The following is a 27219-nucleotide window of genomic DNA, read 5'->3' as shown; positions in this document are numbered from 1 at the left end:
AGCTAGCCTTTTATTATTTTTAGCTATCCTCCTGGTTCCTACATCTTTTGGCTAACCTTTTTGTTAGTTATGTTTTAGCTAGCCTTTTATTACTTTTAGCAAACCTTTAGCCATGTCTAGTTTTCAGTTAGCTGTTTTAAATTAATCTTTTAGATAGCAATTTAATACTTTTAGATATCCTCTTGGTTTCTGTATCTTTTATCTAGCCTTTTGATACTTTTAGCTAAGGCTTAGTGTTTACTTAGCTGTTTTACTTTTATCTTTTAACAAGCCTTTTGCAACTTTTAACTTCTAGTTAGCATTTTAATATTTTGAGCTAAACTTTTGCTATGTTTATAGTTTTCACTTAGCTGTTTACCTTTTGCATTTTAGCTAGTCTTTTGCTACTTTTAGCTTCTAATAGCATTTTGCTTCTTTTAGCTTTTAGCTAGTGCACTGCTTCTTTTAGCTTTAACACTCAGGTTTTAACTTCTTTATTCAGCATTCAGCAGTCCCCCTCCTACAGTTTCTCAGAAAATGACATTTCTCAGTTTGTGGTGTGATTTTTTAACCCTTTAAATGGGATGTTCGGAGTTTTAAAATGGATTCGTTCGGACGCTGCTGCAGTGTTTCACTGATGAGGGGCTTCCTGTCTCTCTCTCTCACCTCCCTCTCTCTCTCTCTCCCTCTCTCTCTCTCTCTTTGGGCATATGCCAGGCCCGGATGATGCGCTCCTCTTCCCGGGCTCGACACACTTCGGGCTGCAGAGCCGAGCCACAGGACGGAGACGCAGCGCGGAACCGTGAGCGTCGCGAGGAGGAGGAGGCAGAGGTAATGACGGCGCCGAGGAGCGGCGGAGCAGGAGGAATAACAAAGCCCTGCTGCAGGACGCGGAGGGAGGCGGCGGTGCTGGTGCTGATGCTGGTGGAGCTGGAGGAGCTGGAGGTGGAGGGGATGCTGTAGCCGCGCAGGACGGGACCCGACCAGCAGGATGCTCCGCGCGGACCACCGCGCCGCCAAATCTCGGGCGTCATCCAGAGTTTAACGAAGCGCTATTCTGAGGAGGTGGGCCAAGTCCCGGGATAGAGAGGGGGGGAGGCAGGGACGACAGGGGGTTGGAGGAGGAGGACCATCAAGCCGGGATGCTGCCTGTTCGGGATGCGAGGAGCTGATCGGAGGAGTCCTGACACACATTTCTGCAGGTAAGCGGCTGAGAGTCGCTCTGTTTTTCTGCTCTCTGTCCCATAAACTCCGTCTCCCGGGTTAAAGCTGCTCCAGTCTGCCAGCGGTGGTTGGAGGGAGTTGCAGTTACTTTCTGCTGACAACCTCTTCACTGGCTCTGCCTCCCACGGGATAAACATTATGTAATATTTCAAAAGGAAGACTTACAGGAGGTGAATACAAATCTATAAGCTGAATATTGTTTATATTGTTCTGTTTTTTTTAACCCATTCGTTGAAATTGTCCTTCATATAGGCCACACACACCACACAACTATGTTCCAGTTGCTCATGCAGAAGTGTGGGCACCATTCTGTTCAGCTCATTTAGCAGGAAGTTAAAAATGAAACATTTTCTGCAAATTTCCAGGCATTTAATGGCTCTGTTTTAAAGTTAAACACGAGAGCAGCGCACAAAAGTTTCAGCACGCCGTCTAGTTTTAAATGTTGTATTTGTCTTTCAGTGCTAAACCTCATTCTCTGTAGTCACAAGAAGAACTGAGATGGCGCATAATCCAGATTTGAGCCTCGGATCAATAGCCACAGGCCGTTCCAGGCAGATGCCAAAATGTTTCCAAGGAGTTGCTTGAAAAGTTTCAATCGTAGCTGTTCAATAAATGTTTAAATGGCAAAAAATTAAAAAAAAAATGTAACATTATCCACAAGCTGATTTGACTCTAGAGCTGAGTGTGCAGCCACGCCTTCACAGAAAACGACCTCCATTAAACATGAGAAGCAAAACTGCGTTCACGCGTCAAAGGTCGGCACTGGACCGACATCAAAATAAGCCTGCTGTATATGTGGCTTTAACTCACGTTGATTATCAACCTATTAGACAATCAAACTGTTTTTTTTTACCCTTTAGGTATTTTAAAAGTCAATCAAAACAAAATGCACCAAGTTCCAAATGAAAATAAATCAACATTTTCGTGCACCACAGCAATCAAGAAGCTGGGAAACCTCCTTCATAATGACCCATTTTACAGATAATGACACATATTTCGACATTGTTCACATACTGAGATTTAATTCAATGTAACTGATGACAAACTGCATGGATGAGCGTTTGCACGGCCCAGAAGCAGACGGGGCCCGGGCGTGGAGACGGGGCGATTTAGACGAGCATTAAATTGTTGCCTATCAGACGTCCACCCACGTGTGCGATCGTTGCTCTACAATGTGGCGCAGTTAGAGGAGCTCGGAGTGTGCGCACTGCAGGAAGCAATTAAACATAAGGCAAGTTTCACTGCTGCTTACCCACCAACACGACGGGGGTCCCTGTAGGCTTGTTGTAGGCGAGTTATACAGGGTTTTTTTTTGGAGAGACTCATCCTTTCTCTCGCTCTGCTATCCTCCCACACACTTTGACTCCGTTGTTGCAGCAGTGAAGTACAGTAGCCTTACAACCCCACGCACGCACGCACACACACACACACACACACACACAAAGCAACAGGAAGGCAAAGATATGCTGGGTAAATGCCTTTAATGGAGTGAGGAAGGCTTTTTAAACAAGACATGTGCAGAGTGAAGACTTTCTCTTGTCTGACAACGTGGGACTTCTCTTTCTGCTGACTGCGGCCGGATCGAAACATCCTCACCGCTTCAGGACTGCGTGCAGTTCTTAGCGCTCCCCGGAGAGCATTAAAGCCCTGCCACGGGTTATCTAAGAGGTGCCTCTCCAGTCAGCCGTGAAGGTCAGTGCCGCGAAGAGCGCCGTGACTTTAGTCTGACACTTAACGCTGAGATTTCAATCCAATAAACAAAGATTGGCCACTGGCTTTAGTTAAATATAAAGGGAGGTTTTTTGTTTTTTTTTTCCAACCCAGATCACTTAGGTTTAATGTAAATGTCTCAGTGATGATTTTCTAAGAGACACTGAGTGGTCATTGCTTTTTGCATTTACTAAAAAAGGAAAAGCAAATAATTTGTAGGCGATGCATATTTAAAACCTTCAATCTTTACTCTTGCCTTCAATGGAGGACAATATTTGAAGTACTGTGAGCAACGCTGGTCTGGTTGTAAAGTCAACCTTTTGTGAAACTCTCACAAAGTAGCCACTGGATGCACATTTACAGCTGATTGCCTTTAGACGTCGAACAGGAAAACGCCTGTAACTCAGTCATTCCTACAGCTATTGAGCTAAAATTTAGTGTGGTTGTAGCTGAGAGTCATCTCAAACCCGTTCTCTGAGCGTCAGCATCTTTGTTTAAAACGTTGGCATGCGAGGCTTTGGGCGACCAAGGAATGCTGCTTTTTAAACTGCGTGAATATTTTGAAACGATGCTGATGTGGATTCTCAGTCATGCTAACAAAATGGGTCGGAGGAAAATGGAGTCCTGTTTTGATTCTTCCAGACGTTCGGCTTCCTTTCTCAGTTTTCTCAATGCAGAAGTGAAAAAAAGGCATAATTTCTGTGGTTTTTTTGTGGTAGCTGACTGCTAGAATACCTAATAGAGATGAATTTGTGGCCTACCCCAAAGAGGAATAAGATTTCTGACTGCTCAGTCCAAAAACAAGACACCCATGTATGACCTTTGGTATTAATTGCTAAAATAAATGTGATCTTAATTTAGGCAGTTTGTTTTGTGTGGATAAAGCACAGATGAATCCCCTGCTTATTTATTTTGTCAAAATACTGCTGATGTTACTTGGTCTTACAGTAGTTCTAAAATATAAATAATAAATCAATTTAACCAGGATTTCCACCAACGTTTTATTTTGTTTTTTTACCCAAGAGTACTGTAAATTTATATGATGAGCAAATGCAGAATATTTGCGTTTTAGGGGATTTATTTTTCAAGTGTTGACTTTTTTTTTTATCTAGCTTAAAGTACTTTTAATTTAGAAAGTTATTAAGGAACTGACACAAAAGGGTGTAAACAAAATAGATGCACTGATGGCTTTCAGTGCAAATTTGAAGTCACCAGCTACTTTATATATTATAAAAATGTGTTTGAAAAGACAGAAACCTCCTGCTGAGAAGTTAGGGAACACAGGCGTATGGGAAAACCCCTGAAACGTGGGATAAACGCCGCGTTCCACCAGGACCAGGCCTCTGATCCTCACGCCGCGACCCGGGCCTCCTGGAAGCTGAACTCTTGGGGGTTTTAGCGAGGATGCTCCAACCACGATTACTCCCTGTCTGACTACGGACAGGATGGGTGCCGTAGCCCCGGACTGACAGCTTGAATGGATGACAGGGCTGTGTGGGCCTAATGGACTGTCAGAGAGAGCAAGGAAGAGATGGATGAGAGGAGGGAGAGAGGGACATCAAAAGCATCAGAGAGCGGGAATACAAGGAAGAGCGATGAAGGAATGATAGAGTACTGTAGTGGCTACACGCAGTACCTGATTCCCTCAGTTTCCCTTTCTCTAACTGCTGCCGTCCCTCACTTTCGTCTTCTTTTCTTTCCCCATCATCGTCTCATTTTATCTAATACGGGGACAATTACAATCCATGCAGCTTTTAGGTATTTCTCTCCCAAAATTGATATACATTTGGTGGCAATACTCTTTATCATTTCTGTTATAACATTAAAAAAACAAGCGTTTATTATATTCTCTACTCCTGTTCTGTCGGAGCTGACTTTTAGAGGCTGCTTGGTGAAATTCAGTTTTCACAAGCCTTTCATCTCGAAACAACTCTCTCCGAGGACATTTACACCCGATTTCGAGAAACTGGCACTAGTCTAGTGTTGCTAACTACAAGCCAACCATGTCTGTGGAGAAATCATATCGTTTCCAATTTGATACTGCATCCCAGCTTTGGAAACAGTAATGACATCTAATTTTTTTCTGCTAATGCTCTATGTTAAACGATCTGCTTCCCTCACAGACGAAAATATTTCTCTTTTGAAACTCGACAGTGCAGGCTCTTCTTGTTATTTAACTGAAATAGTTTTGCAGAGCAGAGGTGTGTGTGTGTGTGTGTGTGAGTGTGTTTGACTCTTACGGTTGCAGATCCTCTGTTCTTCGCAGTGTAAAGGGGCGCAGAGTTGACACTCATCCTGCGAGCTCTGTTCTCTCTCCCTCTCTCTCTTTCTCTGTCTCACAATGACACAGAAACACTCAACTCCACAGAAACTGGGGTGAGAAGATCCTGCTTTATGTGTGTGTTTGAGTGTGTTTGAGTGTGTTTGGGCGAGTGAGAGAGAGAGAGAGCGCATAAGGAGGGAGAGGAGGAGACGGAGGAGCCTAGCTGCCAGAGTGCGTTGTCTGTAATATCTGTCTGTGTGAGCTGGGACTGTTATGTAATAACAATGCTGAATGTACTGTGGTTTTATGAGTCACACACACACACACACACCAACAGGACAGGAAGAGAGGGATTACAATCTTCTTTTTTCCTAATTTATTAAAGTTAGAGAGAATGGTGACAATTTATCGCTTTGACTTGACAATCACAACGTTCCTAACAACTTGTTCACCGAACTCGGTTTTTCTAAAAATCATCACCACGCAGCATCTTGGCTTTCAGACAGCTGATGATGATGATGATGATGATGATGATGATGATGCTTAATATAACTGAGATATTTAACAGTACAGACGAGCTTGACAAACCCAATAGTAGATGTTGTTTCTTGATGAAACAAAACTTTCTGACAAAAAAGTGCCTGGCCCTTGTTAACCTTAACAGTTTAGATAAAATCTCCTAAAAATCTGTGTATGTGTGTGTGTGTGATTGGAGTGCAGTGGGAGGACAGGATGTAATAAAGGTAGAGGATTACTGTGTTACTGTGGCCTCAAGTAAACTCTAAACAGAACCACCAACACACAAATGTGAAAGTTGGTGTGAGGTTGGCGTGAGCTTTCTTTAAAACAAAACAAAACAAAACAAAACAGGAAGTACCTAAAAATGTTCTGAACTTTTAACTTTTGGCATCAGCCCAACTCAACATGTCCACCATAAGTACTCAGTTTTAGCCAACACAAAAATGGCTATAAGTCAGTCATTTTTTTTTTTAGATTTTGAACTAAAGTTAGGTGTTATAGTAGCTGAGACTCATCCCCAGCACATCCTCTGAACATGAACAGATTGTACAAGATCTTTTTTTTAAATGTTTGGAAAATGGCTTAATTAAAGGATAGCTAATTTTATTTAGTGGTGTTTTGAGCTGCGGTCACTCACCACCAGAAAACTCTTCCAAAAAGAGAGTTTAAATGTCAACTAATCTAATTATCTTAGTAAAAAAAAAAAGAGAGACTAATTAATTAAATAACTGATGAAACTAGCGTTACCTAAAGAAGTGCCTTTTGCTTGCCACCTTTCACCCAAAGTTTTCAACAAAAAAATACATTATGGGCATGAATCTCAGCTACTAGCACACCAAATTTTAATTTAATATTTGTAAAACAGGCTGAGTTACAGTCATTTTTGTGCTTGCTAAGTCTGATTAGCTGTGGCGGCCATCTTGAATCAGGTTGTCTCCAAAAGCTAACGAGTTGATGAACGTCTGATGATTACTTTCTAAAAGTTTCATTTCAACCCATCTAGTGGTTCATGACATATTTTGCTAAGAGACCGACAGACGATTGAGCAAAAACAATTACAATTAAATTAACAAGCAAAGCTGTTTGCTGATGGTGCGTGCTTGTTGCTTGTCAGCTCGCTCCACTCCAAAAAATGCTCTCCCTAATTTTCTATTATCTTTTATTACGTAAGGCCATTATGTGGAGAATTTAAAAATAAATACATCGAAGAAACTATAATGACCGAGAGATCATAAACCCATTAGATAAAAAGATTACTGAGGCAATAGATCAAGTTAGAAGCCGGGTCATTTTTCAGACCTGGAGTCCATCTTTTAATGTAGTATCTGATTAATATTGATCAGTGTTAAAGCAAGCTTAGCTGCTGCAGGTGGAGCAGCTTTCAGCTTCTGGATAAAAAGGATTTTTTTTTTTTTTTTCACACAGAGAGATCACATAAACAACAAATGATTAAGGGTACAGTGGGAAAAAAACTAAAATGTTTCATACACAATCCTCATCAGATCAGAGACTTTTGAACATTTATTTAAAGCATGTTAGGAGTTTAGAGCAGGTAAATCAAGCTGAAGGGTCTCCTGCCTAAACACTGCATTGTTTTATTATGGATAAGTAGCACATTATTTTTCATTTAAAACACGGCGCCTTAAAGCATCATAAAAAAGAAATACTTGTGAATGTACCAAAGAGGTAAACTAAAGCAAATTATTTGTGCTAATGCGAAAGGATAAAAGGATTTTTTACTCGTCTCTTCAGCCTCCTTTCATATTTCAAGTCAAGCTGACCAAAGTGCTGTGCAAAGTGAAAAATATAAATCAATTATTACTTAACCAGCAATAAACTCTGTAAACAAAAAACACAAACAAATGGAACTAAACTAGAAACAACAAAAGTGACTTTGCACAGTAAACGCCAAAATGTTCCGGGCAACTACTAAAAGTTAATTTGAAGCAATGATTCAAACTGATCAATAGTCTGAGAAGCTCCGGTGTGAAAATGTATTTTTATTAGCTTCACGTTTTTAGTTTCAGTAGTTTTAGTATAACAATAACTACCACTTCCTGGTGGTAGGACAGTACCAAGAGTGTGTATGTATCTGTGGTTGAGGTATTGATTGGAACATGTCAACCCCTTGGCCATGTTCCGGAAAGAGCAATGAACACACACACACACTCACACACACACACACACTTTGCCTGGGGTTTTCTAAACAGCCGGTCTTGGAGGTTGTGACTCGCACATCAGTCTGCGCTGCTTCCTTCCCTCCGTGTGAAACAACACAGCTTCTTCTCACTTCCTTTCATTTATTTCTCTGGTTCGCTGTCGAGCCGCCTGCTGTCTTTGCCCACTGCCTTCAGGCCAACACCTCACCTTTTTTTTTTTTTGCCTTAATATGCTGATCATCCCTTCTCTTTCTTTCTCTCCCTGTTGTTGTAGTCACGTAGACAGCAGCACTGTGCGGCCGAGAGCAGTTCACGTTGGCTTCCTGCCTGTTGAGATGTGCCCAGAGGGAACACAGTGAAGGGGGTTCATGTTGATGAAACTGATCTGCTCAGGTAAGACATAACCCTCTTGTCTCATCCTTCTCTTTTTATTAGGTTTTTATCTTTTCTGCTGAATGTAGATGGTTTGCTCTGCAGCCTTAATGTAATGTTGGGAAAGCATGTAATAGAGAGATTTGTGTGTTATGAGACAGCACAAGGATCTGTGTTGATTTTTCAGTGTTTGGTATTAAATTTATTAGGTTTTGATAGGGGACGTGCAATGTCTCAAACAAAACAAAAGACAGAATTTGGTTTAAACAAACGACGGGTTATCGCAGACTTCTCAAACACTTGCAGAAGTTAAATATTACAATTTTCTAGACATTTCAATATCAATGTGGTTTCTCATTTAACCATGTTATAATTAATCCAAATTGTTTGAATAGAAAGTTGCCATTTACCTTTTTGTTTTTGTATATTTTTACTAGTTTATTACAAAGTACTATTTTAACGTGCTTGTATAATTAGACATAATGAGCACTACTTTAAAATTTACTTTGTAGATCTAAACATTTAACCAGAGAAGCACAAACAACTGCAGTTAGTATTAATAATCAGTCTGAGTTGAATTCAGCACTTATTAATAACTACAAACAGGTAATTAAAGAGTCATTAAAAACACAACAAATGTACTGCCTTCTAAAAAATATCTGTCAATTTTAATTTGAAAAAAGAAACAAACAAAACCCAACAACAAGATGATCATTTATAATAAGTCTTTTGTAACTCTAGATTTATTTTTGTGATAGCAGAGGTTGTGTCCTGTGTGCTTACAGCATAATTTGATTTGTTGTTTGTCTTCCTCTTGTGTGCTTCCTCGGTTTATTTTTATCTGAATTACAGGGTGAGGTTCTTTAACTCCAGATAAAAAAGGTAGACATATTTAGAAGCTCCCCATCTCAATAAAAGATGAATCACTGTCTTATGCAACGACTCTTGACCCCGCTGGGGGCAAGAAGGAGACAGAAAAAGAGAGAGGAACAGATGGATGACAGGGTGGATGGATGGACAGATGGATGGCTTGATGGATAGACAGATGGATGACTGGACGCGTGGACAGATGCTGCATTTTTATGACCCGATTGCCCTTCAAATAAATTAGCTACTGCTCCTTCATCTTTCTCAATCTTATGAATCACTTTGGCTTCCTCTCCATCCGCCTTTCTGTCCTTTTTGATGCCTCCTTTTCTATCTGTTTCTCCTTCTCTCTATCACAGCTCGCTCTTTCCTACCTTTAATGTCTCCCCATTCTTTCCTCCCGACTCCTTTCACTTTCTCCCTCCCCACCCGTCTGATCTATTATTCACGTCCCTATGTGACTCTTCCACCCTCTCTTTCTCTCCCTCCCTTGACACCTGAAATCTCTCCATTCCCTTCAGGGCGTTTAGACCTCCACCAACAGCGCTCCCCTTCTAGGAAAAGAAATAGAATGATGAATAAAAGAACAGAGTGAATAGACAGATAAAATGCTTTCGGATGGGCGGTTCTATAGATACGTCGAGGTAATTCTTCATGCGGGGTGCATTGTGCAGGTTGACATTTTACACAGGCCTGTGTAGTTCCACAGTTAGACCTGAACACACACACACACAAAAAAAGTGTACAAATCATCTGGGAGACTTGAGCTCAAAAGTAGAGCATCGTGTTTTCCTTGATCTCAAACAAGGACGAATTACATGGAAAATTTGCGGAGTAGCAAAACGTAAGAGGTGTGTTAATTTGTAATGCAGATAATTTCACAATACTCAAAACATTTAGTCAAACACACCTGAGACAGATCAATGAGCCATTTCCACAGTGGCATTATCAGGATAAAATGTCGCTCCCTCTCTGTTGTGCTTCAGCTCACTGCAGAAGAAGCTGTCATGCACATGTAGGGTAGTAACCAAAGTGTAAAAGTAACTCTTTTTAATCAACCGGCCAATGTTCAGTCATATTAGAAGCACCAGGAGGAGCCAGAGACACCCGAGGGACGTGTTACTGTCAGGGAATGAAGATATGTCCAATGAATATGACAGGAAGACCCTTATATGTAGGTAACATTCTGCTTTTAGGACATATAGTATTGTCTGAAGCGCATATCGAATAAAAACGATGTAAACCATTTGGTAACCTTTGACTTATTAATTCATCAATAGTTCATTGTGTTTTCTCCATGGTTTCAACAACTAGGTTGTAGCTGTAGTACTTTGAGTTGGTATTAGTATTTTTAACTTAAATCAATCTTTGCTGAAGCAAAATATGGTAGTAAAACTTCATAGTTGGTTGTATTTGTTAGTTTTATGGTTGCATCAGGTGTAGGATTATATTTTCGTAGCACAGTGTACAGTGAAGGTAAAGCATTTTTATTTGATTCTAAAATGTGTCTAATTCAGTCTCACAGGAGTAACTTGATAACAACTGATAATGACTTGTAATAGCCTTGATCTATGAACACAGCTTAAAAAGGGGATGCTAATAATAATAATATGAAAAAAAAAAAAGACTCATGCAAAAATCCAGCACTTTTTTTAAATCAAACCTAAGCAAACAGTCTATGAAAAGCAAACTAACTAAAGGTATACTGGAAAAACCAAACATATGACAATATATGAGGTTTTATTCTCAAAAAAAGTCTATTGATAACTCCGGACCAGTTTTTCTATCTTAAATCAGGTTTTCAGCAGCTGCTAATCGACCTAATTAATTACCAGTCAGAGCAGATTAGATGTCTTGGCCTGTTTAAACCCTAAAATAACGACCAGCTAAACTTTGAATTTCTTTCTTGCTGTATTTTTCTGACACAAGATTAAAACACCAGCCCTTGTTACTCATCTGTGCCAGTCCAGTACTATCCCTGCTATCCAATAAACATATTTTTCTATTGTTCTTTACATAACATTGAATAAATTAGAGACTTTATGTGTCCAGCTCACAAAACATGCTTGATCTCTCCGATGTGGAAATTTTAACCTATTATAATCAGCTTCAACAAATTTCAAAGTAAAAGTCATGGTCTTTTACATATTTTTTGACTCCTAAGTGTGTGAATAATGGATGTGAGAAAAAAAGGATAACACATACAATCTCAACAAAATGTAAATACATATTTTTATGAAAAGATAATGAACTTCAGAAGAAAAAAGATATATCGTGCATTACTATGAAGTGTGCACCTTAGCCTTGCAACTCACTGTTGTCGAAGTGTGTTTCTACTCAAGCACTTTCTAGCAATCTTTAAATATATTTTCAGTAAGCTTTCATTCATTGATGAGAGATTTTTTCCCCAGCGTGTTAAAGAGGCTGATACTTACCACATAGCAGCAGTTTTGTGCCTGAGGATTGCTGCTGCTCTGCCTCAGTGAAGGACATCAAGTCTCCAGCTGTCAGCAAAAACCTCCACATCTGTCAGTAAAGATGTTTGCTCAGAATTTGTTTACACATGTTGGCCAGAGTCTGAACAAGCTGAACAAACCTGGGTTCTGTCAGTAAACATACAATATTAGTGAAACAGTTAATTAGGTGCCATACTTTGTTTAAACTCATTGTGTATACGTGCTAATAATACCTGCAGGTGAGGGTGTGCGTTCGTGCCACACCTCTCATGTCTTTGCTGAGGATAAAAGCTGAACACTATCTACATATTAGAGCACTGACATGCTTTTGCATCAGATGAGAGAAGATCTGAAATGGAATCTCCTTCCGTTCCACCTTACTGCTCGCATCATCTATCCATTCATCAGAAATGCACAATGCCTTTCCTTCCCAATGCCGAGCCATCTATCATTACATTCTCATGCTTTATGGAAATAAGAGGCGCCGCATTCACTGGCATTTTACCTCCCATTCTATCCACCGATATGTCTTTGACAATCCATCCATCCACATGCATGTGCTCCCATCCAATCTAGTCACAGTGCAAGGTCCTTTATTAAAATTGATTTAAATGGATATGGGGCACGTACACGTGCGAGGAGATTTCACAGCCAGGCGGGTTGGCAAATACCAAAGCTGTTCCAGCTCACTGGACCTCAATCAGGGCCCACAAACAATTAATACACACCACAGGTGGTCAAGTCTAAATGTTTGACAGTAACATCTATCTATCTATCTATTTATCTATTTATCTATCTATTTATCTATTTATCTATCTATCTATCTATCTATCTATCTATCTATCTATCTATCTATCTATCTATCTATCTATCTATCTATCTATCTATCTATCTATCTATCTATCTATCTATCTATCTATCTATCTATCTATCTATCTATCTATCTATCTATCTATCTATCTATCTATCTATCTATATTTAAAAACGAGGGGGGTGGGGTGGTAAAAGAAGACCTAGGGCAACAGGAGAAGAGAGGAAGGTGGTTCTGAATGGTTGACAGGCTAACAGGAGAGGAAAAGGATGACATTGAAATAAATAACATATGAAGGGTGAATGTATTTGCTTTTGTCTTTGGTGCCAGTGCTGAACATCACTAGTTTTCTTTCTTCCTCTAGAGTTTGTTAGCTTTGTCTCGTAGAAATGGATTTATTAGCCCAACTGTTTGACGTTGGATGGATGGATGGATGGATGGATGGATGGATGGATGGATGGATGGATGGACAATAACAAAGGCTTTGCAACTGAAATAAAGTACAGTTAACTCCCACCAGGTCGAGGAAGATGGACGCTTGTTTTGGTCTATCTGGCTCTGCTGGAGGTTTCTTCTTGTTAAAAGACAGTTATTACTCTCCTTTTTTTGTTTGTTTTCCAAAGTTGATAACCTGTGGCGGCTATCTTGAATTGGAATGACTGCAAAAGTTAATCAGTTCTACATCCAGTGATTACTTTCTGAGATCTCTTTTTTAATCTGTCTGGTAGTTCATAAGATATTTTGCTAACATGGAAGTCAACTGAACACATTTCCTTTCAGGGCAGCGAGTGATAATAAATGAAGGGACAAGATCATATTGGGCCAAACTGTCAGAAGCTCCTAAGGTGGATGAATTAAAGCTTAGTCCTGTAGTTTCCGTCGGTTCATGACACACCAACATGTCATGCAGCATCAGAGATTCGTGTGTGTGTGTGTGTGTGAGTGTGAGCGTCCAGAAGGGAAAAGGCTACAGAGTGTGTGCTGGAGCTGTTTTAACATGATTAAACACCACCTCTTCCTCCCTTTCCTCATTTATGTCATCATCTCATCTGCTGCCTCTCCATCACCCTTTTCTCACTCGTCATTTCCCACTACACAGCACTTCTGAGAAAGAGGGCAGGAGAAGAAAAGGGACACGTACAAACACTGAAGGATAAAAACCCAACACAGACAGAGTGCAATGAGGTTCAAGGAGGTAAAGATAGGTTCTTTCATTCAGAAGAGAGACATCCATCTGAAATGGGTTTCTGTGATATGATGCTATGACCACTTTGGCTTTTATTTATGACTCCTCCACCTTCTTCTGTGCCTCCAGTGCTAAAGGGATCAGGAGGGTTGTTCTTCAAAAGCCTTGGGAAAAAAATCAAAAACACTTTCGCTACTGATTGTTACTTAAAAGAACCATTTTTACCAGATCAGACTAATTTACAAAAGACTGCGATGGATGTGCAGTAGGAAGTTGTCACAGAACAGTAAGTAGCAGTCTCTTTTGATTGCTTTCAAAACCATCTCCTTATTACACTTTCACTGAAGTGATGGTGTGTGTTGGTTCACTGACATCGGCCCTGTTGGGCATGTTGTTGCCTGTCAAACTCTCAGTGGACCCCTCTGGCACTCGGCTCTTCTTTTCTGTTTTTTCTTTCTAAATGTCAGGACCAATTTTACAGCTTTTAGGTGTCAAGTCAGGCTACAAAAGGGGATATTGTTAGCAAGATTATAGTCAAACGGAAAAGTCATCGGAGAAAGACGTATTTTGAAAAGTGAAATGATGCTTAGTCATTTTTTTCTTTTTTTCATCCTGATTCCTATAGTTTGTATGTTCGTAGTGTAATGAAATTTGAAGCTGTGGCAAATCTGATGATGTTTTATGAAGAAATATGACAAAAACTGCTATCAATGAAGATTTCACCGAAAGGCCAGTCATTCCTCAAAGGAATCTAGTACAGTACAGTACTGCCAACGCCCTTCCATGCCAGAGTTTTAAACTAAGATTAAATTATGTTGAGAAATGGTGGTGCTGTAGCCATTTTGTTCAAACCTTGTAAACTAAATGAGATTACGTGTTATCTCATGCACGATTTTGAGTGATCTGTTAGCACTTGAAGTATCGGTTGAGTTGGATAAGGTTGCTAAGATCTGGCATCCATCTTGAATGGCATTGATCTCAAAAGTTAAATAGTTGTATAAGTGGGATTTCCTGGCCAATCACAGAAGAATGTGCTGCACTCAATTGGCAGAATTGTTATTTGTAGAATATTTTTTTCCATTTAGTTCATTGGGTTTAGGTGGGTCAGACTTGCTTAAAAAAGAAACTGAGACACAATTTTAGGGATCATTTATTTCAACAGATTTTTTTTTTTGGTTCCCGGTGCTCTGACACAACCAGACCACAGTATTTCTTGTAAATCTAATGCCTTCTGTGCACCTGTTCATTAAAGTATTTCCCTTCCACCTTTCTTTGTAAATGGCTTTCACAACAACTTATTTAAATAATATTGAAACCTTCGTATTAGGGTCGTGTCTTTGTATTTAACCCAGAAAAGCAGACAGAACTATGGTTTATTCTTAGATGTTACAGGTGGCTGTATGCCTTTTCACACACACGAAAAAAAGAAATCAGTCAGGAAAATTTGCAGTCAGAATGTGTATATTTCATACCTCACACTGTTCACATACACATCTTTAAAAGTCAAGTTTGATTTTGTGAAAATGAAATAAAATTTAGGGTTAGATAAAGTTTAAAACAGACCCTATTTTTAATATTTTGTTCTGTTTTGGAAATATTTCTTTACACACATATTTTAAAGTCATCTTGAGTGATGTTTCTCCAGGCTTTCTGAAGTTTTTCTTTGGACAGTGGACAGTTTTTACTTGATTTTTGTTCCAGTCATTTACAGTCCAGTACTTCATCATTTTCACATTATTTTTTAAGCCCCTTAACTCTGAATTTGACTCTAATTTACTCATAAAAACTCCCATCACAAAGGATGAACCAGTGTTGTGCTGTCACATATCAGAATCAGATTTTCAGGCCTTTACCAACAGCCTGACTCAAATACACAACTTCTTTAATTGTATTAAAAAAAAGATAACACAGTTTGGCAGACATGAGAGCACCAAGATATTCCTAAAGAGCTATCAGCTGAAAACTTGGCATACGGGGATCAACTGAGGGATGATGCTTTCCTCAGGTCCTGTGTTAAGTCTTTACTGGATTTTTATTTATTTATTTATTATTTTAATCCTTTAAAACTTTCAGAAACTGTTCGTCTGCTAGACTGAACAAATAAATTGTAAAGAGCAGCCAAAGTTCTAAGAAAAACATTGAAATTTCGGAATGACTGTTGACGAAAAAACACTTTAAAAGATTCCTCAGATGCAAAGTACCTGGAGGAGGTTGGAAATTTTTGCACAGTGCCGTACATTAGTTGGATAAGCATGCGCCAAAAGCCTCTGAATTAATATTCTCCTAACTCGTGAGCACTAATGTCATCAAAATTAGGACTGATTAGAGTGTTAGTTGCTGGTGGAGAGAACGATCACAACAACAGAACGGGGCCCGAGGAGATGAACGAATCAGAGATGATAAAACAGGGAGAAGGCAGGAATATGGGCCAGCAGGGTGTGATAATCTGTCTCTCTGCCAACTATCCCACATGGGAGGGAGGACGGCAGATTAAGGGGAGAGTATGATGTATCCTGACCCATATTCACACACAGTGATGTTTTGTGACCCACATTCTACCTCATCTCAATACATAATTTAATTTATACGTATGTGAGTGAGTCCTGGTGTCTGTGCTCCATGAATGAGTGTGCTGCTGTGCTCAGAATACTGATGATTTTATGACTGGCTAACCTACATTTCAGACCAGCGGCGGCAGGCTCGGAGGTTTTGATTCAAGGAAATCCCAGCAGCTTATGGGGCGGTTGCGGATGCTTGAGTTTATCGTTCAGCTTCAGCTGTTGCATTTAGATGCAGCAGTCTGCAAAGAACATGTCCTACATCAGGGAGAAGAGAGATTCGTACAAAATTTAAAAGCCAATATTAAACTGCAGACAGTATAAAAAAAACAGCTGCTGTTTGGAAAATGTATTTATGGATGTAATAAATACTTATTACCAATTGGCCGATTGTTTTATCTGTATTAATTAGCAATATTTTGTTTAATTTCACATTGTCTTTGTGCTTGTTCTGTATTTTTGTTATAGCTGGCAAACTCCACAATCAGACCAGTGTGTCTTGATTCTACACTTTGCAGAAATAACCATCACGTCTGTGTGTAAATCCTTTCCAAATACATACAAACTATTTTGTTCATCCAGCATTAACTTTGCAAAGGTTTATCTGTATTCATTTTTAGTGTTTTTAGTGGTTTAGTTACTCTTCAATCTCAAAGAAGCACACAAACATCACGGTTTATTTCGATCAAAAATCTAATTTTTACCTGTTTTATCAGATAAATGAGGACAAAATATGCTTTTAGTAAATGAAAACATGTAGCTGATTATTGTTTTCATGGCTACTGCAAACAGACTACTTCTGCTGCTCTCGACTGCCTGGTTTTATATATATATATGTATAAGTTGCACTGTGCACAAGCATACATTGCGATGTTAAATTAGAATTCCAGTTTGCTCACATGTTGCACTGTTTTGTTGTCTCACAGTTAATTGTGGATTATCGCCCACCGCCCTGAATGTCAGGCATGTAATCATGTCTGTGTTTTGTGTGAATGTTAGCCAAATATCTAATGAACATGTGGACAGACTCTAATGAAACTGTCAGAAAATAATCACTGGATGTACATCTACAGCAGATTGCTCAAGTGCTTTGTTAAAATGCAAGGCACTGGGTGATATGTATTCCTTCAAGGAATTTTGTTTATTTGTTATTTAATTTAACCCTACCAGGGCCTTTGGGTCAAATTGACCCAAAGTTACATGTACTTCTCTACCTCTCTTTGTCTTTCTCTCTTTTGAGGGCTTCAGGAGGGTTAAGTTGTCACATGCCCTGCAAAAGGATGTACATTTTGATGAAAGCTTTAGCACTAATGTATTAGCTTTTCTCGCCTCTGAATCTGTGCACACCGTACTATATGCAGCTGAATATCTCACCTTGCTGAAATAATGTTCTGATATACCCAATGACACCTCTCTGGGTATCATTAAAAGAGCACGGCACACATCTTAGTTCACAAAACCAGATTTGAACCTTTTATCTTTAGAGGGCAAGCCAACTCAGAGTGGTGTTAAGTTACTCTCTAAAGAAGAAGAAGACATTTCAGCCCACTTAGTGAGAAGGTTTTTACTGCAGTGGTCATCAAAGTAGGTCTTCTTCTTTTCCCTGCTCCGGGGATAACAGAACCTAATGCTTTAATGGCCAATGCTCTACGTCCTTCAACACCAAAGCCCAACTGGCATCCGTTCGATACAACAAGAAGGAGCAAAGACATAAAAAGACAGAGAGCAGCAAAACAGCAATAAGCCACAGTGGGAAAGAGACACGAGGACGGGCGCGTGTCAGGAAAAGATGTCCTCTTTGTGCCTCCTTTACCCTTCCTGTGGGAGGTTAAGACTGTTTCAGGAGAGGAAACATCATTTGTTATTTCATCTCACAGTCTACACCTCCCACAAATAAAAACTGGATGTGTAAAGAGAGGAGAAAAATGAATTAATGTCATCAGTAATGTAATCAGTGCCCATCATTAGTCACCTTTTTACACCAAAAGTATGAATTATTAATTCTGTTAAACAGTGAAATGGCTCTAGCATTATTGTTGGAGTCAACTCTGTCTGTTAGCAAAATATTACACATACCACTGGATGTTTTTTTTTATTGCATTCATAGCAGGAAAGCCTCTTTTTTGTACAGCTTCACTTGATTTCACTAATGCCTTTGTTTTCAGCAGAAAGTTATGCTGTCGTCCCTTTTATTTAAAAGATCCAACGAAGATGCAACTATTTCCATTAATATTAAACAAATAAGTGCCTTAGTATTATAGAACAGTAATAATACCTGCTGTGAAGTTAATTAGTGCCTAAATTAACGAAAATCCAGAATGTGCAGGGTTTCACTGTGTAATGGACAAAGTGGAGAAACTTCAGTAATAAAAAACATAATTAATTTGTCTCTAACAGGATGTAGTCATATTTTGAGTTAAATCCAGGAGGGAATGGTTGTAATCTGAAATAATAAGCAGTCATTGAATTTTAAAGGATGCTTGTTTTTTTTATTTTACCCTCTCAGAATTATATATCCATTAACAATAAACCAATAAATGTCTGTTTATTGACATTTCTCTATTCATTAACTGTATATTCTTCATGAAAGATTACACAAATACACAAATCAAAACATTATTGACTCTTTAAAAACAGACAGTGTCATCTTATGTACTTTAAACAGTTTCATTAGATTGTATTGCCATTTATTGTGGTTGTTTTTTGTAAAGAAAAACAGCAAACACTGAACAGCTATATACTGTATTTCTTCATAGACCTATGGGGCCCAACAGATAAGTAGATGCTGACATCCAAGGTTACTTTGTTTGCATAAAAAATGGCCTATGAATCAATTTGATGCAATACTTAGTCATTTGGACTGGGTCTCCATGACAAGAGAACAAACATGTTTGAGGATGTCCAATGAAAGCTTGAAAGGTTTAAGGACATCAGCTTGGTGTCGTGAACCATTGAGACTAAAAGGCTTGAGGACAGAGTTTGATATTTGATGTTACAGATCACTGACAGTGCTGCAAACACAACCTACACTGCACATGTCACAGTTTTTACTAAAGATCTGAACTCATCTTGTTTTGATAAAACAACCTTCAGACTCTGAAACAAAGAAAAAGGGAAGCAACTCGAGCTTTGTGTTTATTAAGAGGCATTAAATAAGCTCAGCTGGGTTTCAGCTGCAGAGTTAAGAACTGATGGGTGCACATTCAGCAGTACACTTTAGTGGAAAGCTGTCACGGTGAATTACCATTGTTGTTTTATTTAAAACCACACCCTCTTAGATGTGGCCTTTGCTGTGCTTTTTATGCAGAAGCCAAGCTAAAGTAATAAAATGCAAGCAACATTTTTCATGCTGTCTCTACAGATTTTCTGGGCTGGAATAGGTTTTTCAGTTTTCCTTTTCGTATTTTCAAACCTACATGTGTGTCCAAATGATCAATTAAGCACATTTTTTTTTCCAATGTCACAAGTCTTGTTTTGGCCCTCATCCTATTTTAAATCTGCCCTCACTTACCGGGTTGGACCCCTTTTTCCTTCAGAACTGTCTTAATTCTTCGTGATTCAACAAGGTGTTGGAAACATTCCTCAGAGATTGTGGTCCATACTGAGATGATAGCATCATGAGGTAGCTGCAGATTTGCACATCCATGATCTCCTGTTCCACCACATCTTAAAGGAGGTCGAATGGTGACTGTGGAGGCCACTGGAGTCCAGTGAATGAAGACTCCTCAGACCAGGCAGTGGTTTTCTAATGTCTTATTGTCCAGCTTTGGTGAGCTTGAGCAAATTGTAGCCTCTCTTCTTAGCTGACAGGAGTGGTGTGGTCTGCTGTTGTAAGCCATCTGCCTCAAGGTTCAACATGTAGTTCAGAGACAGTATTTTGTAGACCTTGGTTAACAAAAGGTTATTTGAGCTACGAACCAGTCTGCCCATTCTCTTCTAACCTTTGTCATCAACAAGGCATTTTCGCCCATACAACTGCCATTCAATGTAAACCCTGGAGATGGTTCTGAAAATCCCAGCAGGTCAGCAGATTCTGAAATAATCAAATCAGCCCGTCTGGTACCAACAACCCCGCCACATTCAAAGTCACTTCAAACCCAGTTCTGATCCCTGGTTTGAACTCGTCTTCCCCACATCTACATGCCTAAGTGAACTGAGCTTCTGCCATTTGATTGGTTGATCGGCTCTTTGTGTTAAACATTGAACAGATGTATTTTATAGGTATATCTAATAAAGTGGCCATCGAGTATATTTTGTACTTGAACTTTTGACAGAAATAAAGTTCAGTGTGGCTAAAGAAGTGGTGATGGAACATCTACTGTTATTTGAATATGTACAAATTTATTTTTAATTTGCAGTTTGTCCACCCATCTGTTGGCAAGATTACTTAAAAACTGACAAACAAATTTTGATTACATTTTCAGAAAATGTTGGGGTTGTCACAAAAACTAGCTGATTACATCTGCTGGTGATCTGGATCACAATCCACAATGCACTGTTTTTAATGACGCTGTGTCTTTGACGGAGGTTTGTGCTCTCTGAGTGTTTGTAGTGTTACAAGCTTTCCTTTCTTTCATCTTTTCTGTCTATTTCAGCGTCTTACCAACCAACCTCAAATTATTATGATTGCCTTTTGTCAGTTTCTTTAGTCTTTGTATCGTCTAAATTACACAGAAGAGGCACAATAAGAAACAGCGAGACGAGATTCACAAACCCACATACAATAGGTACAATAGAAAGTGTGTCAGACTATTAAAATGTCTTTATTTCGTGTTTTTGTGAGTAATGTTAGTGGATGACTCCCTGTCCCCAATACTTATTATAAATCTGACAGCTTGTTGTGTAATCTTATGACAATAAAAAGGCAGTGACAAAGAAATTAGGTCTAAAATGAGCTCTGCAGTAGCACAAAATTTGATATACAATGCAGTTAAACAGTGTTGCATTTCTAGGAGAGTCAAAAAGCCATTTTTGAACAATTACCAAAATTGGAAGAAACTAACCGTGCCAGCACATTTCACTGATTCAAAAACAACAGTCTGGCTGCTGCTGTCATGGACTGGGGTGAAGTAGGCGAACCCTGAGCGCAGACTCATGTTGATAAAAAAAAAACTAATTTATTTAGAAATAAAAGGCAAACCCAAAACAAAGGCTGACGTGGCAGCAAAACCTAGACTAAATACAAAAAAACATTAACTAACTAAACTAAACTAAACTAAACCTGAACAGACCTGAGACTAAAGACGAACCACTGGGAGACAAGAAGGCACGAGCAAACAGAACATCAGGGAGACAAGAGTATGACAATGAACCAGCAGCTAGTGAGAGAAGTGACCNATGGAGCTAGAGGCAGGTGTAGATGGGTGAGAAAAGGGAAGAGAGAGAGTGTGACTGAGGAGAAGTGAATGGTGGCTGAGGCACAGGGAAGAGACAACTAAATAACAAACAATAAACTCGAACTGAAATATGAAGACAAAACATAATACAAAAACTTTACATCCTAACAGCTGCACTCACCAGGTATCTCAGAGAAATGACGCTAAACTATGTCGCATTAAAGATGCACAGTGTTGGAATCATTATGAAGAGCAGATGGGGTAAACCAGCTGTTGCGTGCCTCATATCCTGCAACGTTTGCAGTTTAATGTCAGTAATAAAGCTTTTGGCAGTGAAGTGGAAGCAAAAAGGATTAAAAGTCTAGCTGGAAACACCAGAAATTATTAAAAAGCTAATTTTATAGGACAACCTATTTAAGTGTATGGATCTGTAACTGTGTTTTAGAACACCTACTTTTAAACACCAACATGTTATGATTTATGAGTGAGATTACGATCCAGGTTATACATTAAATTATTCTCTGTTTTCTCTGGTCATAAATTAGAAATGCTGTCCTGCAGATTTAAAGGTACATTAAAATTCCATGCTTGGATTGTCCTATTAAAATAATAATAACAATAATGTATTTTTATCCATATGTAATATTGTTTTTTTAAGCTAAATTAAATATAAATGCTGAGTCAGTGCTGGAACAATGCAAAATGAGGAGTTCAAAAACATTCATCTGTAAAGCAACATTTTTAAGCCTTTTTCTAGTTTTTGTTTGCCGTAGATAAGATATGAGCAAATCTGTACTTTTAAAGTGAAAACAAAATTAACTCAAACAAATCTGAGTAATGAGAGACAAAAATGAGCAGTGGTGTGGGTTGTCACAAACACTGAGGAACATCTCAGAAGGCCAGAGGCATTGCCAGCAAATTTGATATTTTTTTACACCCCATTTGCAAATATCTTATGTTTATATTGTTAAAAAAATGACCTTAATGTACAGACAACATGGAAGGATAAAGAAGAAGTATCTGACAAAGAACTGAGCTTAACCGGGGCGTAACTATAGAAGAATGGGTGTTCAGTAAATGACAGCAGGTGTGCTGATTAAGAATAGGAGACAGCTGGGTGATAACCAGGAGTTACTGTGACACTTACAAGAACATAACAGAAAAAATATATATATATTCAAACCCACAATATAGCAGAAGAAAAACAGACAGAAAACAACCCAAAAAAACAAGGCATAAGCAGTTAAACCACTTTCAAAACACACAGTTTCATGTGTTGTTAAAGCTGCAAAGTCACAGGTGTTAATGTCCATCACAATATTTGTTGAACCCCACTTCCATCCTGCTGAGTTTTGGCAGTGAAGTGGTGAATAATGATAATGCATTCAGGTCCTCTACTATAACAGAGCCGACTAATATTCTGGCTAAGTTGAGGAGGTTGTGGTCTCTTCTCTACGAAGCAGGATTAGTTGCTGAGCGAAATCATTCAGTTTGAGTTCAGGATTTTCAGTGTCTCAAGGCTGGTTTACCTTTTCCCTGAGCAGGTTAGGTTTCAGGTTAGCTGAACTGGATCTCTTAAAGAAACCTTGGGTAAGCTGAACCCACTTCGTACTACAGGGCACCGATGTTTCTCAAGTTTGTTTTTGTTCCGTTAGGACAGAAAAATGAGCAGCTTCAGTTATGGTGTAAGACTCTCTGTTGATTCAGTGTAAAGTTGCTGCTGTAGTTTGGTGAAACAGTTCACCCTCCACGCTTGTGCTTATATTAATTAATTGTTAAATATTTTTCCCCAAAGGACACCAGCTTCCAATGGCCTCCCTGTCCAAGGCTCGGTGGAAGCACAACCCCACACACTTAGCCTTTTTTTGTGTGTGTTTGATGAAGCAATTGTTCGATGGATCCTAAAATTATGGCGGCAGCTTTTGACTAAGAACAACCTGCTGCGTTTATGTTTGCAAATTTCTCGCTGTGTGAACAACAGCGCAGAGGTTTCTATGAATCTAAATGCACACAATTATACATTTCCGTGTTAGTGCTCTCTGGGGATGACGGATGAAAGTAGAGTTTAATGAGGAATAGATGAGAAGTGAAATGAAGAGAAAATCATATTAGGAAAGACAGAAAGAGAGGAAGAAGGAGTGCGTGAGAGAGGAGACATTATGAAGAGACTAAAGATGTCTGGTGGGAATCATTTGGGTGAGAGAACATTTCACTCTTCTGGGGAATCTGTGTGAAACCAAATTATTATAGACAACACAATTTCAAAGACGGCCATCCAGGGGAGAAAGAGACAAAAACTGAGCGCGAACAGGAGCTCAGAAGGTGAAATGAAAATGATATTGAGTGTAAAACACGTAGAGATTTTGATTGGTTTTCCTGCTTTATAAAGAAAAGGCACAGACATTTCGTTGCTTTTTTATTTCACACACACAGATTGTGCCTAAATATTCTTTAATAGGTATTAAATATTTGAATAAATTGAGCTTTTTTTGTAAAGCAACTGAAAATATGGAACATGCACAAAGTTTGTCTTAATGTTCAAAACAAAATCAAAGTCTGTGGAAGTCAAATTTGTTGACATGACGCCACTTCAAGAAATTTAAAGTGCAAGGATTACAATCTTAACCAAAAAGTACACGGCTGGTTTAGTGTTTTATCTTTTTTTTATCAACTTTGGCCAGTAAAAAGTTACAATAACATGAAATAAAAGAGACAAAATGAATGTGACATCTTTAGCACTGAGCATTTTTGTTTGCAGCACGAGCAAAACAAACGCAGGAGACCACTGCATCGCAGCACTCCGCTCTTCAAACCCCGAGTGCAAGCGCTCTGCGGCTGATTCAAAGCGACCGGCAGTCAGACGGATAAGCGGTTTGCCAGAAAGGGAGACAGAGGTTGGACAGGGGGAGCAAACAGACAGATGAGACACTAAACAGAAATGGAAAGGAACAGGATTGTTCTGTAATCTAATGATAATGATGACTGTGTGCGCAGGCTCCAGCTCTAATTATCTGTCACACACTGAAATGGAATAAGTCTTCAGGGAGAGTGAGCAGGAGAGGAGGAGGAGGAGGAGGAGAGAAAGAGCGGGCACAACGTGTGCATGAGAAGACAGCAGTTACACAACACTACAAAATGATGTTTTAATAATGTTACCGTTTGGAATGGCAAAAAAAAAGGAGTTTTGCAACAGATATCCGACTCTAAGTGTAATATCTCTGTGGAAAAAAAAAAGCCTTGACTGCAAGCAAACCTAAAGGAATCTTCCAAACAAACGTGTCTGCAGGAAAATATCGATTGAATATTGATTCAATTTAGTTAATTGCACATCCTACAGAGTAAACAGAAGTTATCAACGTCATTAAAGCCTTTTTTTATCACTTGTTGCTATAAAAGGCGGACGATCCTGTAATAGCCTGTGTTTGTTTGTGTGCGTGTCTTTGTTTTCCTGACTGATAGTTAGCAAAATATCTCCATTGGACAAATTTTATTGAAACTCTCAGAAAGGAATCACTGGCTGTACATCTACGCCTTATTCATATTTGGAGTCGACCTGATTCAAGATGGTCGCCCCGGCGAACTAACCTTATTTATAGTCATATCAGAGACATATGACTGTAAATAACAATATATAACAAAACTTGTAATAATACTAAAAATAAGCTATAGTTTATGATGCAGTGTGAAATTTAAAAAACTACAGTTAAACAGCTGACATTTTATTTCATTTTTTGAATGGTAAAACAAAAAAGTATTAACCTAATTAAAAGGAAAAACTCTTTCCTGAGTTGAATTTTCTGGGTTATCTGAATCATTTCCAATAAATAAAACAGGAAGCCATGACTCAAGAGTTTACATATAAAACATTTTTTATAAGAAAAAAAAAACACTGAAGTTGATGTCTAATAGGGATGATTTTCAAAAACAGCTATTATAAAAGTTAACAATTTTTGGTTGTGTGTGTAGCTTCTTAAAGAAGCCAAACCAGTTTGTACCACTTACTAATTGGTACAAATTAAGTGTGACAAATATTTTGTAACTCAGCTGAAAATGCTTTTTACGACATTGTGCATTAATAAACGATTGTAATTCCAATTTCCGCTAAAAGTTGGAATGGAAATGTCTGTCTCTCATTACCACGAGTAGCATTCCTCACGGTGCGTCTCCTCTAAGTGTGACTCTTTAAGCTAACTGTACGTCCGCGCTCCCACAGACTCAGGACTGACCTTCGTCATCTCTGTCTGCCTCCCTGCAGTGAGCTCCAACCAGAGCCATGGGGAGTACCCAGACTGCCGGGGTGAGAGGGAATCAGTTGGGGAGGCATCTCTCCTGGTGTCTCCGCTGGTGGTGGCCGGGATCGTTATAGGTCTCGTCCTCTTCCTTTCCTGCATCACCATCATCATCGGCAGCCTGCGCAAAGACAGCCGACTCCGAAACCCACACTTTCGTGCCAGCTATGGTCAGCCTCCGTCGTTTCTGCTGATTCTCCAACAGCTTTGTTAATAACGAAGCATCTGTCTGACAAACAGAGACTCGACTGAATGTGTTTCATCTTTACTTTCCATACTCTCAGTGTAATTGTGTGATTCCTGTTTAACTCTGTCTCCAGGACCAGACGGTTTTTCCTACGGAGGTTCAGCAGGGGAACTGAGGTCTAGCTGCTTAGAGGACTTCCCTCCTGGTTTAGACTTTGACTCGTTTAGAGAGAATCTGTCTCAGATTAGCAACCTGTATCCTGACTCCCCACCACGGTAAGTCCTGCTCTCAGTTAAGCACAGAAAGATGGCTGCACTGATAATTAGGTATTCTAAATTCAGAGGCAAAGGCCTTCTTATAAAGTGAAAGTTTGATGTGCAATTCTTCTTTTTCAGCTGAGAGTCAGAAACCAGATTAATACAGTTCTCATATGTTGATACACTGCTAATGATCTGACATATTTAAGACAACACAAAGCAGTTTAATGTGACACATTAATAAATATTCAATGCAAACGGATAAGTTATAAATGCTAAGTTACTGAAAAAGAATCAAATTGATCACAGACCAGTCACGTGCAATCTACGTATGTGCTTTTATTGTTATTCACACTTATTTTAACAATGAATAAGGGCGACAAATAGGTTTTCTGACATGTGCTTCTCTGCAGATCAGAGCCTTTATAGCAGTGGTGTCCAACCCTGGTCCTGGAGGGCCACTATCCTGCATGTTTTAGGTGTTGATCTGCTTTGACAGACCTGATTTAAATGACAGTGATTAACAGGCTTCTGCAGAACTTGAAGACCTGCTGAAGAGCTGGGAAACATTTAAAACATGCAGGATAGTGGCCCTCCAGGACCAGGATTGGACACCCATGCTTTATAGAATACCTATAACTACTGTAGTTCTTTCACCTGGGATAAAATGCCAACTTTGGATTTCATAACTTATTTTGTTGGGGGTTTTTTTTGGACGCATGTTTTTACTAAATGGTTAAGATAAACTGTTTCAGACAGGCTCATATACCTGTTTGTGACAAAACTTGAGCTTAAACATCAGGAAAAGTAATTCAAATTGTACCTGTTTTTGCTACAAACTGTAGTATGTTGGTAAACCGGAGAGCCGAGCCACTTCCTTTTGCCAATTATGTGAAATGTCAGATGTGAAATGTAACTTGCCGTTCACCCACTGTCCCTTACTGTTTGCAGCCCACTTGGTTTGGCCCATTATTTGCTACCTTTGGTGCCCTTTGGAAGGGTGCAGATTGTTTGTTCGTCTTTTATATGGGCACCAGGAAGGCAGA

The 27219-nt window shown here is 39.2% G+C and overlaps 1 protein-coding gene across 1 annotated transcript in view; it reads left to right on the top strand.

The window, feature by feature from the left end:
- The first annotated feature begins 701 nt into the window (after positions 1-701).
- bean1 (brain expressed, associated with NEDD4, 1) overlaps positions 702-27219 on the top strand; it is a 32946-nt gene continuing 6428 nt past the window's right edge. The window contains exons 1-4 of the mRNA XM_017429390.3: positions 702-1181; positions 8129-8247; positions 25696-25899; positions 26050-26191. Coding sequence (XP_017284879.1) covers positions 8223-8247; positions 25696-25899; positions 26050-26191 — 371 coding nt within the window. The 5' untranslated portion in view covers positions 702-1181; positions 8129-8222. The remainder of the gene's footprint in view (positions 1182-8128; positions 8248-25695; positions 25900-26049; positions 26192-27219) is intronic.

This window comes from Kryptolebias marmoratus, linkage group LG22, assembly GCF_001649575.2.
Source record: "Kryptolebias marmoratus isolate JLee-2015 linkage group LG22, ASM164957v2, whole genome shotgun sequence".
NCBI classification, from domain to species: Eukaryota; Metazoa; Chordata; class Actinopteri; order Cyprinodontiformes; family Rivulidae; genus Kryptolebias; species Kryptolebias marmoratus.
The sequence above is the reverse complement of the archived record's forward strand: the minus strand, read 5'-3'. Positions and strand labels throughout refer to the sequence as shown.